Source organism: Scyliorhinus torazame, chromosome 14 (assembly GCF_047496885.1).
Source record: "Scyliorhinus torazame isolate Kashiwa2021f chromosome 14, sScyTor2.1, whole genome shotgun sequence".
NCBI classification, from domain to species: domain Eukaryota; kingdom Metazoa; phylum Chordata; class Chondrichthyes; order Carcharhiniformes; family Scyliorhinidae; genus Scyliorhinus; species Scyliorhinus torazame.
The window spans coordinates 199,978,486-199,991,800 of NC_092720.1; the positions used below are offsets into that span (position 1 = coordinate 199,978,486).

General features: G+C 58.8%; 1 protein-coding gene across 1 annotated transcript in view; it reads right to left on the reverse strand.

Moving 5' to 3' along the window:
• The window catches only part of LOC140390342 (uncharacterized), an 87,394-nt gene that overhangs the window by 10,996 nt on the left and 63,083 nt on the right, over positions 1-13,315 (reverse strand). Inside the window, exon 9 of the mRNA XM_072475414.1 lies at positions 9,021-9,106. Coding sequence (XP_072331515.1) covers positions 9,021-9,106 — 86 coding nt within the window. The remainder of the gene's footprint in view (positions 1-9,020; positions 9,107-13,315) is intronic.

Genomic DNA, 13,315 nt, shown 5'->3' on the forward strand with positions numbered 1-13,315 from the left:
AGAGCTGATCTCCATCAGGGCCCACAAGGAGCGGAGGGAGCGAGGAGAGAGGGAGAGGCTGGTGGGGGAGATGGTGAGGGTAGACAGGAGGTATGCGGAAGAACCCAAGGAAGGATTGTTGAGGAAGAGGCGCAGCCTCCAGGCCGAATTCGACCTGGTGGTCGGAGGTGCAGTGGAGGAAGGCCCAGGGGGCGGTCTACGAGTATGGGGAAAAGACAAGCCGGATGCTGGCGCATCAGCTTCGGAAGCGGGACGCAGCTAGGGAGATCGGGGGAGTTAAGGACAGGGGAGGGAGCGTGGTGCGGAGTGGGGTTGGCATCAACGGGGTCTTCGGGGACTTCTACGAGGAATTGTACCGATCCGAGCCCCCACGGGAGGAGGGAGGGATGGGCCGTTTCCTGGACCAATTGAGGTTTCCAAAGGTGGAAGAGGGACTGGTGGCGGGACTGGAGGCCCCGATTGGGCTGGAGGAGCTGATCAAAGGGATAGGGAGCACGCAGGCGGGGAAGGCACCGAGGCCGGATGGTTTCCCGGTCGAGTTCTATAAAAAATATATGGACCTGTTGGGCCCGCTGTTAGTTAGGACCTTTAATGAGGCAAGGGGGGGGGGGGCTTTACCCCCGACGACGTCCCGGGCACTGATCTCCTTGATCCTGAAGCGGGACAAGGATCCCCTGCAATGTGGGTCTTACAGACCGATTTCCTTGCTAAATGTAGATGCCAAGGTGCTGGCGAAGGTCTTAGCCACGAGGATTGAGGATTGTGTGCCGCAGATCATCCATGAAGACCAGACGGGGTTTGTGAAGGCGGACAGTTGAACGCGAATGTGCGGAGGCTTTTGAACGTTATCATGATGCCGGCGAGGGAGGGGAGATAGTGGTGGCGATGGACGCTGAGAAAGCCTTCGATAGGGTAGAGTGGGGGTACCTGTGGGAGGTGCTGAAGGGGTTCGGGTTTGGGGAGGGGTTTGTCAGGTAGGTTAGGCTGTTGTATGAGGTCCCGATGGCGAGTGTGGCCACAAATAGGAGGAGGTCTGAGTACTTTCGGTTGCACCGAGGGACGAGACAGGGGTGTCCCCTGTCCCCCCTGCTCTTCGCACTGGCAATTGAACTCCTGGCTATGGCACAGAGAGTCGAGGAACTGGAGGGGGTTGGTGCGGGGTGGGGAGGAGCATAGGGTGTCGCTTTGTGCGGACGACCTGCTGCTGTATGTGGCAGACCCGGTGGCAGGAATGCCAGAGGTAATGAGGATCCTTGGGGAATTCGGGGACTTTTTGGGGTACAAGCTCAATATGGGGAAGAGCGAGCTGTTCCTAGTTCAGCTAGGGGACCAGGAGAGGGGGATTGGCGTGCTCCCACTAAAAAGGGCAGAGAGGAGCTTTTGATATCTGGGGGTCCAGGTGGCCAGGAGCTGGGGGGCCCCTGCATAGGCTTAACTTTACAAGGCTGGTGGAGCAAATGGAGGAGGAGTTCAAGAGGTGGGACGCGTTGCCGCTGTCCCTGGCGGGTAGGGTGCAGTCAATCAAAATGACGGTGCTCCCAAGGTTTTTGTTCCTGTTCCAGTGCCTCCCTGTGTTTATCCCGAAGGCTTTTTTCAGGCGGGTTAACAGGAGTATAATGGGGTTTGTGTGGGCGCGAGGGACTCCGAGGGTGAGAAGGGTGTTCCTGGAGTGGAGTAGAGATAGGGGGGGACTGGCGCTGCACAACCTCTGTGGGTACTACTGGGCCGCCAATGCGACAATGGTGCGCAAGTGGGTGATGGAGGGGGAGGGGGCTGCATGGAAGAGGCTGGAGACGGCGTCGTGTGGGTACGAGTCTGGGGGCGCTGGCAACGGCGCCGCTGCCGCTCCCTCCAAGGAGGTATACCACGAGCCCGGTGGTGGTGGTGGCCCTCAAAATTTGGGGGCAGTGGAGGCGGCATAGGGGGGAAGTTAGGGCCTCGGCGTGGACCCCATTACGGGGGAACCACCGGTTCGTCTCAGGAAGAACAAGTGGAGGGTTTTCGGGGTGGCACAGGGCAGGGATACGAAAGTTGGGGGACCTGTTTGTGGACGGGAAGTTCGCGGGCTTGGGTGAGCTGGAGGAGAAGTACGGGCTCCCCTGGGGAACACCTTCAGGTACTTACAGGTAAGGGCGTTTGCCAGACGGCAGGTGGTGGAATTCCCACGGCTACTGCCACACACAGTACAGGACAGGGTGCTCTCGGGGGGGGGGGGGTGGGAGTGGGGAAGATCTCGGAAACTTACCAGGTGATGCAGGAGGAGGAGGAGGCCTCAGTGGTGGAGTTGAAAGGTAAGTGGGACGAGGAGTTGGGAGAGGAGATCGAAGAGGGGACGTGGGCAGATGCACTAGGGAGGGTGAACTCTTCCTCTTCATGCGCGAGGCTCAGCCTCATACAGTTTAAGGTGCTGCACAGGGCACACATGACCGGGACAAGGATGAGCAGGTTCTTTGGGGGTGAGGACAGGTGTGTTAGGTGCTCAGGGAGCCCAGCAAATCACACCCATATGTTCTGGGCATGCCCAGCGCTGGAGGAATTTTGGAAGGGCGTAGCGAGGACGGTGTCGAGGGTGGTAGGATCCAGGGTCAAACCGGGCTGGGGGCTCGCAATATTTGGGGTGGCAGAGGAGCCGGGAGTGCAGGAGGCGAAAGAGGCCGGAATTCTGGCCTTTGCGTCCCTGGTAGCCCGGCGAAGGATTCTCCTTCAGTGGAAAGATACGAGGCCCCCAAGCGTGGAATCCTGGATCAGCGATCTGGCAGGGTTCATTAAATTGGAGAGGGTGAAATTCGCCTTGAGAGGGTCGGTACAAGGGTTCTTTAGGCGGTGGCAACCGTTCTTAGACTTTCTGGCAGAACGATAGACATTGGTCAATGGCAGCAGCAGCTCGGCGGGGGGGGGGGGGGGGGGGGGGTTTACTTTATTTTTGTTTATGTTATTTACACTGGAGGGTCTGAGGGGGTGTATACACCTGTTGTCTTAAGTCGGGGTGTTAAGGTTAATTTATTATTTAGGTACAGGGGGGAGGGGTTGGGGGGGTTGCTTTTTTAGATTGTGTTTTGTACTTAACCCTGTTGGGTTCTTTTTTCTTTCTCATTTTGTTATTGATATTTTATGAAAACCTTTAATAAAAATAATTCTACTTCTTTTTTAAAAAATAAATGTATAAGTATTAATTGCTGTATATAATAAATGTGCGTTGATTTAACTCTTACTAAGCGGTGTGTTGGATTATTGATCATTACTCGGACTTGAACCACGTGGCGGTATCAGAAAGATACCTGGCGACTCAAGAGCAAAGGTGACAGAATTAGAGCAAATAAACTAAGGCTAAAACGAGCAACAGTTGGTACAGAGGGGAGGGTACCTTGTTTCTCCAACGCAAAATTTGTGTTTGTACGATTTGGCCTTGTACAATTGTGATTGTTGCTGTTTTAATAAAAAGATATGGGTGGGAGTGCCAGGGAGGGAGGGAGGGTGGGAGTGCCAGGGAGGGAGGGAGGGTGGGAGTGCCAGGGAGGGAGGGAGGGTGGGAGTGCCAGGGAGGGAGGGAGGGTGGGAGTGCCAGGGAGGGAGGGAGGGAGGGTGGGGAGTGCCAGGGAGGGAGGGAGGGAGGGTGGGAGTGCCAGGGAGGGAGGAGGGAGGGTGGGAGTGCCAGGGAGGGAGGGAGGGAGGGTGGGAGTGCCAGGGAGGGAGGGAGGGTGGGAGTGCCAGGGAGGGAGGGAGGGTGGGAGTGCCAGGGAGGGAGGGAGGGTGGGAGTGTCAGGGAGGGAGGGTGGGAGTGTCAGGGAGGGAGGGAGGGTGGGAGTGCCAGGGAGGGAGGGAGGGTGGGAGTAGAAAAAAAATATATCTATATATGGCCAATCCACTTACCCTGCATAATCTTTGGGCTGTGGGGGTGAGACCCGGGCAGACACGGGGAGAATGTGCAAAGTACACATGGACAGTGACCCGAGGTCGGGATCGAACACAGGTCCTCGGCGCCGTGAAGCAGCAGTGCTAACCACTGTGCCACCGTGCCGCCCTCCTGTGCCCCTTAGTTGAAGGGTCAGTCACGAGTGGACACAAGTTCAAGGTGAGGGACAGGAGGTTCAGGGGGGATGTGAGAAAATAAATTTTACCCAGAGGGTGGCGACGGTCTGGAATGCGCTGCCTGGGAGGGTGGGAGAGGCGGGTCTGGAATGCGCTGCCTGGCAGGGTGGGTAGAGGCGGGTCTGGAATGCGCTGCCCGGGAGGGTGGGTAGAGGCGGGTCTGGAATGCGCTGCCTGGGAGGGTGGGTAGAGGCGGGTCTGGAATGCGCTGCCTGGGAGGGTGGCGACGGTCTGGAATGCGCTGCCTGGGAGGGTGGGTAGAGGCGGGTCTGGAATGCGCTGCCTGGGAGGGTGGGTAGAGGCGGGTCTGGAATGCGCTGCCTGGGAGGGTGGGTAGAGGCGGGTCTGGAATGCGCTGCCTGGGAGGGTGGGTAGAGGCGGGTCTGGAATGCGCTGCCTGGGAGGGTGGGTAGAGGCGGGTCTGGAATGCGCTGCCTGGGAGGGTGGCGACGGTCTGGAATGCGCTGCCTGGGAGGGTGGGTAGAGGCGGGTCTGGAATGCGCTGCCTGGGAGGGTGGGTAGAGGCGGGTCTGGAATGCGCTGCCTGGGAGGGTGGCGACGGTCTGGAATGCGCTGCCTGGGAGGGTGGGTAGAGGCGGGTCTGGAATGCGCTGCCTGGGAGGGTGGGTAGAGGCGGGTCTGGAATGCGCTGCCTGGGAGGGTGGCGACGGTCTGGAATGCGCTGCCTGGGAGGGTGGGAGAGGCGGGGTCTGGAATGCGCTGCCTGGGAGGGTGGGTAGAGGCGGGTCTGGAATGCGCTGCCTGGGAGGGTGGCGACGGTCTGGAATGCGCTGCCTGGGAGGGTGGGTAGAGGCGGGTCTGGGACGCGCTGCCTGGGAGGGTGGGAGAGGCGGGTCTGGAATGCGCTGCCTGGGAGGGTGGGAGAGGCGGGTCTGGAATGCGCTGCCTGGGAGGGTGGGTAGAGGCGGGTCTGGAACGCGCTGCCTGGGAGGGTGGGTAGAGGCGGGTCTGGAACGCGCTGCCTGGGAGGGTGGGAGAGGCGGGTCTGGAACGCGCTGCCTGGGAGGGTGGGTAGAGGCGGGTCTGGAACGCGCTGCCTGGGAGGGTGGGAGAGGCGGGTCTGGAATGCGCTGCCTGGGAGGGTGGGAGAGGCGGGTCTGGAATGCGCTGCCTGGGAGGGTGGGTAGAGGCGGGTCTGGAATGCGCTGCCTGGGAGGGTGGGTAGAGGCGGGTCTGGAATGCGCTGCCTGGGAGGGTGGGTAGAGGCGGGTCTGGAATGCGCTGCCTGGGAGGGTGGGTAGAGGCGGGTCTGGAATGCGCTGCCTGGGAGGGTGGGTATAGGCGGGTCTGGAATGCGCTGCCCGGGAGGGTGGGTAGAGGCGGGTCTGGAATGCGCTGCCTGGGAGGGTGGGTAGAGGCGGGTCTGGAATGCGCTGCCTGGGAGGGTGGGTAGAGGCGGGTCTGGAATGCGCTGCCTGGGAGGGTGGGTAGAGGCGGGTCTGGAATGTGCTGCCTGGGAGGGTGGGTAGAGGCGGGTCTGGAATGCGCTGCCTGGGAGGGTGGGTAGAGGCGGGTCTGGAATGCGCTGCCTGGGAGGGTGGCGACGGTCTGGAATGCGCTGCCTGGGAGGGTGGGTAGAGGCGGGTCTGGAATGCGCTGCCTGGGAGGGTGGCGACGGTCTGGAATGCGCTGCCTGGGCGGGTGGGTAGAGGCGGGTCTGGAATGCGCTGCCTGGGAGGGTGGGTAGAGGCGGGTCTGGGACGCGCTGCCTGGGAGGGTGGGTAGAGGCGGGTCTGGAATGCGCTGCCTGGGAGGGTGGGTAGAGGCGGGTCTGGAATACGCTGCTTGGGAGGGTGGCGACGGTCTGGGACGCGCTGCCTGGGAGGGTGGGTAGAGGCGGGTCTGGAATGCGCTGCCTGGGAGGGTGGGTAGAGGCGGGTCTGGAATGCGCTGCCTGGGAGGGTGGGAGAGGCGGGTCTGGAATGCGCTGCCTGGGAGGGTGGGTAGAGGCGGGTCTGGAATGCGCTGCCTGGGAGGGTGGTGACGGTCTGGAATGCGCTGCCTGGGAGGGTGGGTAGAGGCGGGTCTGGAATGCGCTGCCTGAAAGGGTGGGTAGAGGCGGGTCTGGAATGCGCTGCCTGGGAGGGTGGTGACGGTCTGGAATGCGCTGCCTGGGAGGGTGGGTAGAGGTGGGTCTGGAACGCGCTGCCTGGGAGGGTGGGAGAGGCGGGTCTGGAATGCGCTGCCTGGGAGGGTGGGTAGAGGCGGGTCTGGAATGCGCTGCCTGGGAGGGTAGTGACGGTCTGGAATGCGCTGCCTGGGAGGGTGGGTAGAGGCGGGTCTGGAACGCGCTGCCTGGGAGGGTGGGTAGAGGCGGGTCTGGAACGCGCTGCCTGGGAGGGTGGGAGAGGCGGGTCTGGAATGCGCTGCCTGGGAGGGTGGTGACGGTCTGGAATGCGCTGCCTGGGAGGGTGGGTAGAGGCGGGTCTGGAATGCGCTGCCTGGGAGGGTGGGTAGAGGCGGGTCTGGAATGCGCTGCCTGGGAGGGTGGCGACGGTCTGGAATGCGCTGCCTGGGAGGGTGGGTAGAGGCGGGTCTGGAACGCGCTGCCTGGGAGGGTGGCGACGGTCTGGAATGCGCTGCCTGGGAGGGTGGGTAGAGGCGGGTCTGGAATGCGCTGCCTGGGAGGGTGGGTAGAGGCGGGTCTGGAACGCGCTGCCTGGGAGGGTGGTGACGGTCTGGAATGCGCTGCCTGGGAGGGTGGGTAGAGGCGGGTCTGGAATGCGCTGCCCGGGAGGGTGGGAGAGGCGGGTCTGGAATGCGCTGCCTGGGAGGGTGGGTAGAGGCGGGTCTGGAACGCGCTGCCTGGGAGGGTGGGTAGAGGCGGGTCTGGAATGCGCTGCCCGGGAGGGTGGGAGAGGCGGGTCTGGAATGCGCTGCCTGGGAGGGTGGGTAGAGGCGGGTCTGGAATGCGCTGCCCGGGAGGGTGGGAGAGGCGGGTCTGGAATGCGCTGCCTGGGAGGGTGGGAGAGGCGGGTCTGGAATGCGCTGCCCGGGAGGGTGGGAGAGGCGGGTCTGGAATGCGCTGCCTGGGAGGGTGGGTAGAGGCGGGTCTGGAATGCGCTGCCTGGGAGGGTGGGTAGAGGCGGGTCTGGAATGCGCTGCCCGGGAGGGTGGGAGAGGCGGGTCTGGAATGCGCTGCCTGGGAGGGTGGGAGAGGCGGGTCTGGAATGCGCTGCCCGGGAGGGTGGGAGAGGCGGGTCTGGAATGCGCTGCCTGGGAGGGTGGGAGAGGCGGGTCTGGAATGCGCTGCCTGGGAGGGTGGGTAGAGGCGGGTCTGGAACGCGCTGCCTGGGAGGGTGGGTAGAGGCGGGTCTGGAACGCGCTGCCTGGGAGGGTGGGTAGAGGCGGGTCTGGAATGCGCTGCCCGGGAGGGTGGGTAGAGGCGGGTCTGGAATGCGCTGCCTGGGAGGGTGGGTAGAGGCGGGTCTGGAATGCGCTGCCTGGGAGGGTGGGTAGAGGCGGGTCTGGAATGCGCTGCCTGGGAGGGTGGGTATAGGCGGGTCTGGAATGCGCTGCCTGGGAGGGTGGGTAGAGGCGGGTCTGGAACGCGCTGCCTGGGAGGGTGGGTAGAGGCGGGTCTGGAATGCGCTGCCTGGGCGGGTGGGTAGAGGCGGGTCTGGAATGCGCTGCCTGGGAGGGTGGGTAGAGGCGGGTCTGGAATGCGCTGCCTGGGAGGGTGGGTAGAGGCGGGTCTGGAACGCGCTGCCTGGGAGGGTGGGAGAGGCGGGTCTGGAACGCGCTGCCTGGGAGGGTGGGTAGAGGCGGGTCTGGAACGCGCTGCCTGGGAGGGTGGGAGAGGCGGGTCTGGAACGCGCTGCCTGGGAGGGTGGGTAGAGGCGGGTCTGGAATGCGCTGCCTGGGAGGGTGGGTAGAGGCGGGTTGCCTCACATCCTTTAAAAAGTACCATAGCCGTGAATGTTAAGGCGTGCCAAGTGCTGGCAAATGGGATTCGCTCGGTAGGCCAAGTGTTTTTCACGTGTTGGTGCAGACTCGATGGGCCGAACAGCCTCTTCCGCACTGTGAGATTCTGTGACTGATCTCTCTGGTCGAGTGTTGGGATGGATGGTGGGCAGGCCGGTAACTTCTGACTATCAACCTGATCAGTTGATGATGCTCTGCCACATCTGAGATGAGTTGGTTTTTATGGGAGAGAGTGTGAATGTCATTTATAATGTAGTGTGGGCAATATCCTATTGGAACAGCTACTGTGGGCACATTTTATATGGGGTCATAGACCATAGAATTTACAGTGCAGAAGGAGATCATTCGGCTCATTGAGTCTACACCGGCCCTTGAAAGAGCACCCTATCCCCGTAACCTAGATACCCCACCTAGCCTTTTGGACACACCAAGGCGCAATTTATCATGGCCAATCCACCTAAACTGCACATCTTTGGACTGTGGGAGGAAACCGGAGCACCCGGAGGAAACCCACGCGCACACGGGGAGAACGTGCAGACTCCGCACAGACACCCGAGGCCGGAATTGAACCCGGGACCCTCGTGCTGTGAGGCGGCAGTGCTAACCACTGTGCCACCGTGCTGCCATGTGAAGTACAGGGTTGTAACCAGAGTGGAAGGGTAACGGTTAATGTTACATTGCAGCTTCCCGAATGGAACTGCGGGATGACACTCTACAATGAACAGGGTTGCACAGGGAGCCAGAATCAGAGGAGCTCAGATATCTCAAGAGGGCTGTGGGAGTGGACGAGAATACAGAGATAGGGCGGGTCAAGACCATGGAGGGACTTGACAAGAAGGACGAGAATTTTAAAATTGAGATGTCGCTTGACTGGGAGTCCGTCTGCGTCAGTGAGCAAAGAGGTGGTGGGTGAACAGCGCTCGGTGTGTCAGGATACAGGGAGCAGGCTTTGGGGTGATCTCAGGTCTTTTTATCCCAATACTTACCTCAGATGGCTGAGATTGCGCAGGACCTTCCTGATTTCCATTTGCGGATTGTGCTCCCCCCGGTCGTTCTTTCCTCTGTTTTCTGTCTGTTGGTGCGACACAAAATAAGTTGTAACAATTTACAAATGAGGCGAACATTCTGACAGTGATTTGTTCAGATGTCGGCGGATAGATTTTTCTGTTCCTGCTGAATCGCTCGGGGGAACCAGGTATTTTGGACAGGTTGGAGCATGTGTGCTTCGAATGGCACCCCCCCCCCCCACCCCCCCACCACCCACCCCCCACCCACCCACCCACCCACCCCCCCCCTCCACCGAATTTTCCTTCTGTCAAAAGTTCATTGAGCTGAAAAGGTTATCCAGCAGCCAACCGAGAGGCTGCCGCACAGTCAAAGTCACGGGCCCACCCCGAGAGCTGCTGGACCGATCAGCTGGCTGGCAGCTCAGCAGCCCCACAGCAGTGCCACTACTGGCAGCGGCTCACCAGCCGACCCCGGCTGGCACCCACTTCCCCGTTGTTGGCAACACGATAGGGTGGGAGGAAGAACGGGGTAGGGTGGGAGGAAGATTGGGGTAGGGTGGCAGGAAGACTGGGGTAGGGTGGCAGGAAGATTGGGGTAGGGTGGCAGGAAGACTGGGGTAGGGTGGCAGGAAGGTTGGGGTAGGGTGGCAGGAAGACTGGGGTAGGGGGGCAGGAAGACTGGGGTGGGGGGGCAGGAAGACTGGGGTAGGGGGTCAGGAAGACTGGGGGATCTGCCCCCCACCCCCACCATTTTGCCAGCTCTCCCATCTCTCATCCCGTCCCCAGAGCGCCCAGGAAATTCAGCCCATTAATTGAGTTTTTCTCTCTCCTCAGAAGCTGCCCGACATGCTCGGTACGTCCAGCGCTTGCCGTTGTCATTTCAGGTTCAACAGCCCGATGTACAGGAATTGGAAAATTTGCTCCAACTGCTGTCTCCCGTGACAATTTGGCCTTAAAATCCCAGCATGGGGGGGCAGCACGATGGCACAGTGCTTAGCACTGCTGCCTCACGGCGCCGAGGTCCCAGGTTCGATCCCGGCCCTGGGTCACTGTCCGTGTGGAGTTTGCACATTCTCCCAGTGTCTGCGTGGGTTTCACCCCCACAACCCAAAGATGTGCAGGTTAGATGGATTGGGTACTCTAAATTTATATTTTAAAAATCCCAGCATGCGTGATATGGGTAGCTAAGGGTGACAAGCAACTTCTAAAACTCCCTGGTCCAATATTTAACTGGCCCTGTTTGTATTATTTAGCAGCAGAAGTTCTTAATTGCACTCGGTATAATATAAACAATTCTTGTGCGATTGTTATCAGATAAATAAAAGATTACACCTTGAAATTCTGTAATACTTTTTAACGTAATCCAAGGCAGTTCACAGGATTGTTACTGGGTAAATGCAGACGAAGCCAAGTGAGGTGATAAAGGCAAATGGACCAAAGTTCAGTCAAGGTGTTAGGTTTTTAAAGAGCCTCTGATAGGAGGGACAGAAGGTAGAGAGGTGGGGAGTTTTAGGGAGGGAGTTTACAGGATTAAGGCTCAAAGGGCTAGAATTAGAGGAATGCAGACACTCTCGGAGGGTGGTGCAGATTGCAGAGTAGAGAGGGGCAAGGTCATAGGAGGCATTGGAGACAAAAATGAGAATTTCAAACTCATGGTTCTATTTAACTGGGCTCAGTAGGTCAGCGAGTGCAGGCGCAATGGGACCTGGTGCAAATAAGGACAGGGCAGCAGGGTTTTGAATGATCTCTGCTTTACAGAGGGCAGAATGCGGGAGAGCAGCGAGGAGGGTATTGGAATAGACAAATCCCGAGGCAGACACCGGGCTGGATTTTACGTTTCCCGAGCCGCGTGTTTCTCGGTGGCATGCCGTTAACTAGCACCGGATTCTATCTTCCCACCGCTTGTCAATGGGATTTCCCATTGAAGTCGCCCCACACCGCCAGGAAACCCTCAGGCAGAAGTGTGCCGCCATTGGGAAAAGAGAATCCCAACAGCCGGAGAACTTCGGCCAATAATACAGAGGTGGGAATAGGTGGCCTAAGTGACAGGGCGGATCGGAGGTTGAAAATTCATCTTAGAGTCAACTGTGACACCAATCTTAAATCATAGGCCCGGAACACCTGGGGCTGGATTCTCAGCTGGCGGGAGTCTCCGTTGCGCCGGCTATGCACCCACGCCCGGGGATTTCCCGATGGCATGGGGCTGCCCACAATGGGAAACCCCATTGGCCGGCTGGCGAGACGGAGAATCCCGCCCTTGAGCTCTGGAGCAGTGCAACTGGGAGCGGGATAGCCCAAAGATACCCTGGGGAAGCGTACCTTCTAAATTGACCTTCTCCCTGGCTGCTCAGTTGCTCTCTGCAAGAGTAATTTACCCAGTGCCACTCCCCTGCATTTTCCCTTGACCTTCCACATTTTTGCTCTTCAGATAATGATCCAATTCTCTATGCACCTTCACCACATTCTCAGACATTCCACATCCTAATCATCCACTGCATAAACAGGTTTTTCCTAATGTCACGGGCAGCACAAGTGGATAGCACTGTGGCTTCACAGCGCCAGGGTCCCAGGTTCGATTCCCCGCTGGGTCACTGTCTGTGCGGAGTCTGCACGTTCTCCCTGTGTCTGCGTGGGTTTCCTCCGGGTGCTCCGGTTTCCTCCCACAGCCCAAAGACGTGCAGGTTAGGTGGATTGGCCTTGATAAATTGCCCTTAGTGACCAAAAAGGTTAGATGGGGTTATTGGGTTACGGGGGTAGGGTGGAAGTGAGGGCTTAAGTGGGATGGTGCAGAATCGATGGGCCGAATGGCCTCCTTCTGCACTGTATGTTCTATGTCATATTGCTTCTTTTGCTAATCACCTTAAATCAGTGCCCTTTAGCTCTTAATCCTCCCATGGAATTTTCCATTTTTCCTCCACATCTCAATGGGTTTGGGCCGGGGGAAGGGGGGGGGGGGGGGGCGGGGCGGGGGGGGGGGGGCGTGAGCCATTCAAACGTCCATTCACTTTGATGGGACTAGAAGGTCCCATATGTCAGAGGGGTGGGAGAATTCCAGCCACTACCTCCTGACCCCTCATAATTTTGAATACCTCCACCAAATCTTCTCTCCATCTTCTTCTCCAAGGTGAACAGTTCAGTTTCTGATCAATGGTAACCCCCAGGATGTTGATTGTGGGGGATTCAATGATGGTAATGCCATTGAATGTCAAGGGGCGATAGTTAGATCTTCTCTTGTAGGAGATGGTCATTGTCTGGCATTCCTGTGGTGCCATTGTTACCTGCCCAAGCCTGGATATTGTCCAGGTCTTGCCGCATTTGGACATTTCTAATCTATCCACGAAATAGCTGACATTCCTCATCCCTGGGCCCAGTACCATAATTCCTTTCTGCACTCTCTCCAATGCTGTCACATCATTCCTAAAGGGTGGTGTCCAGGGCCGAATTTGCCTGCCGTTAGGATTCTGTTCCCAGCGGCAGTGCAACCCCCCACCGTGGGTTTCCCGGGCGTGGGGTGGTTTCAATGGGAAATCCCATTGACGAGAGGCGCGAATAGAGAATCCCGCGCCCAGCGAACAGCGGGCTGCTGGGAAACACGCAGCTGCGGGGGGAAGGGAGGGGGGCAGAGAACCCCACCTCAGGCCTGGACCCAATCTCTGGTTGAGACCGCACCAGTGTTTTTATTTATTTGTTTATTGCTCTTATTCATTTATGGGATGTAGGCATCGCTGGTTTGGCCTGCATTTATTACCCATCCCTACTTGCCCTTAAGAAGGTGGTGTAAGCTGCCTTCTTGAATCTCTGCAGTCCGTATGGTGTAGGTACAACCACAATGTTTTCCGGGAGGGTTTTGACCCATTGACAGTGAAGGAACAGCGATATATTTCCAAGTCAGGGTGGTGAGTGACTTGGAAGGGAACCTCCAGCTGGTGGGATTCCCAGGTATCTGCTGCTCTTGCCCTATTAGATGGTAGTGGCCATGGAAGGTGCTGTCTAAGAAGCCTTGTGAGCTCCTGCAGTGCATCTTGTGGACGGTACACATGGCTGTGACTGAACATCAGTAGAGGAGGGGTTGAATGTTTGTGGGAGGGGCAGCAATCAAGCGGGGCTGCTTTATCTTGAATGGTGTTGAGCTTCTTGAGTGCTGTTGGAGCTGCACTCATCCAGGCAAGTGGAGAGTATTCCATGACACTCTGCCTTGTGCCTTGTGGACAGGCTTTGGGGAGTCAAGAGGTGAGATACATACTGCAGGATTCCTAGCCTTTGACCTGCTCTGG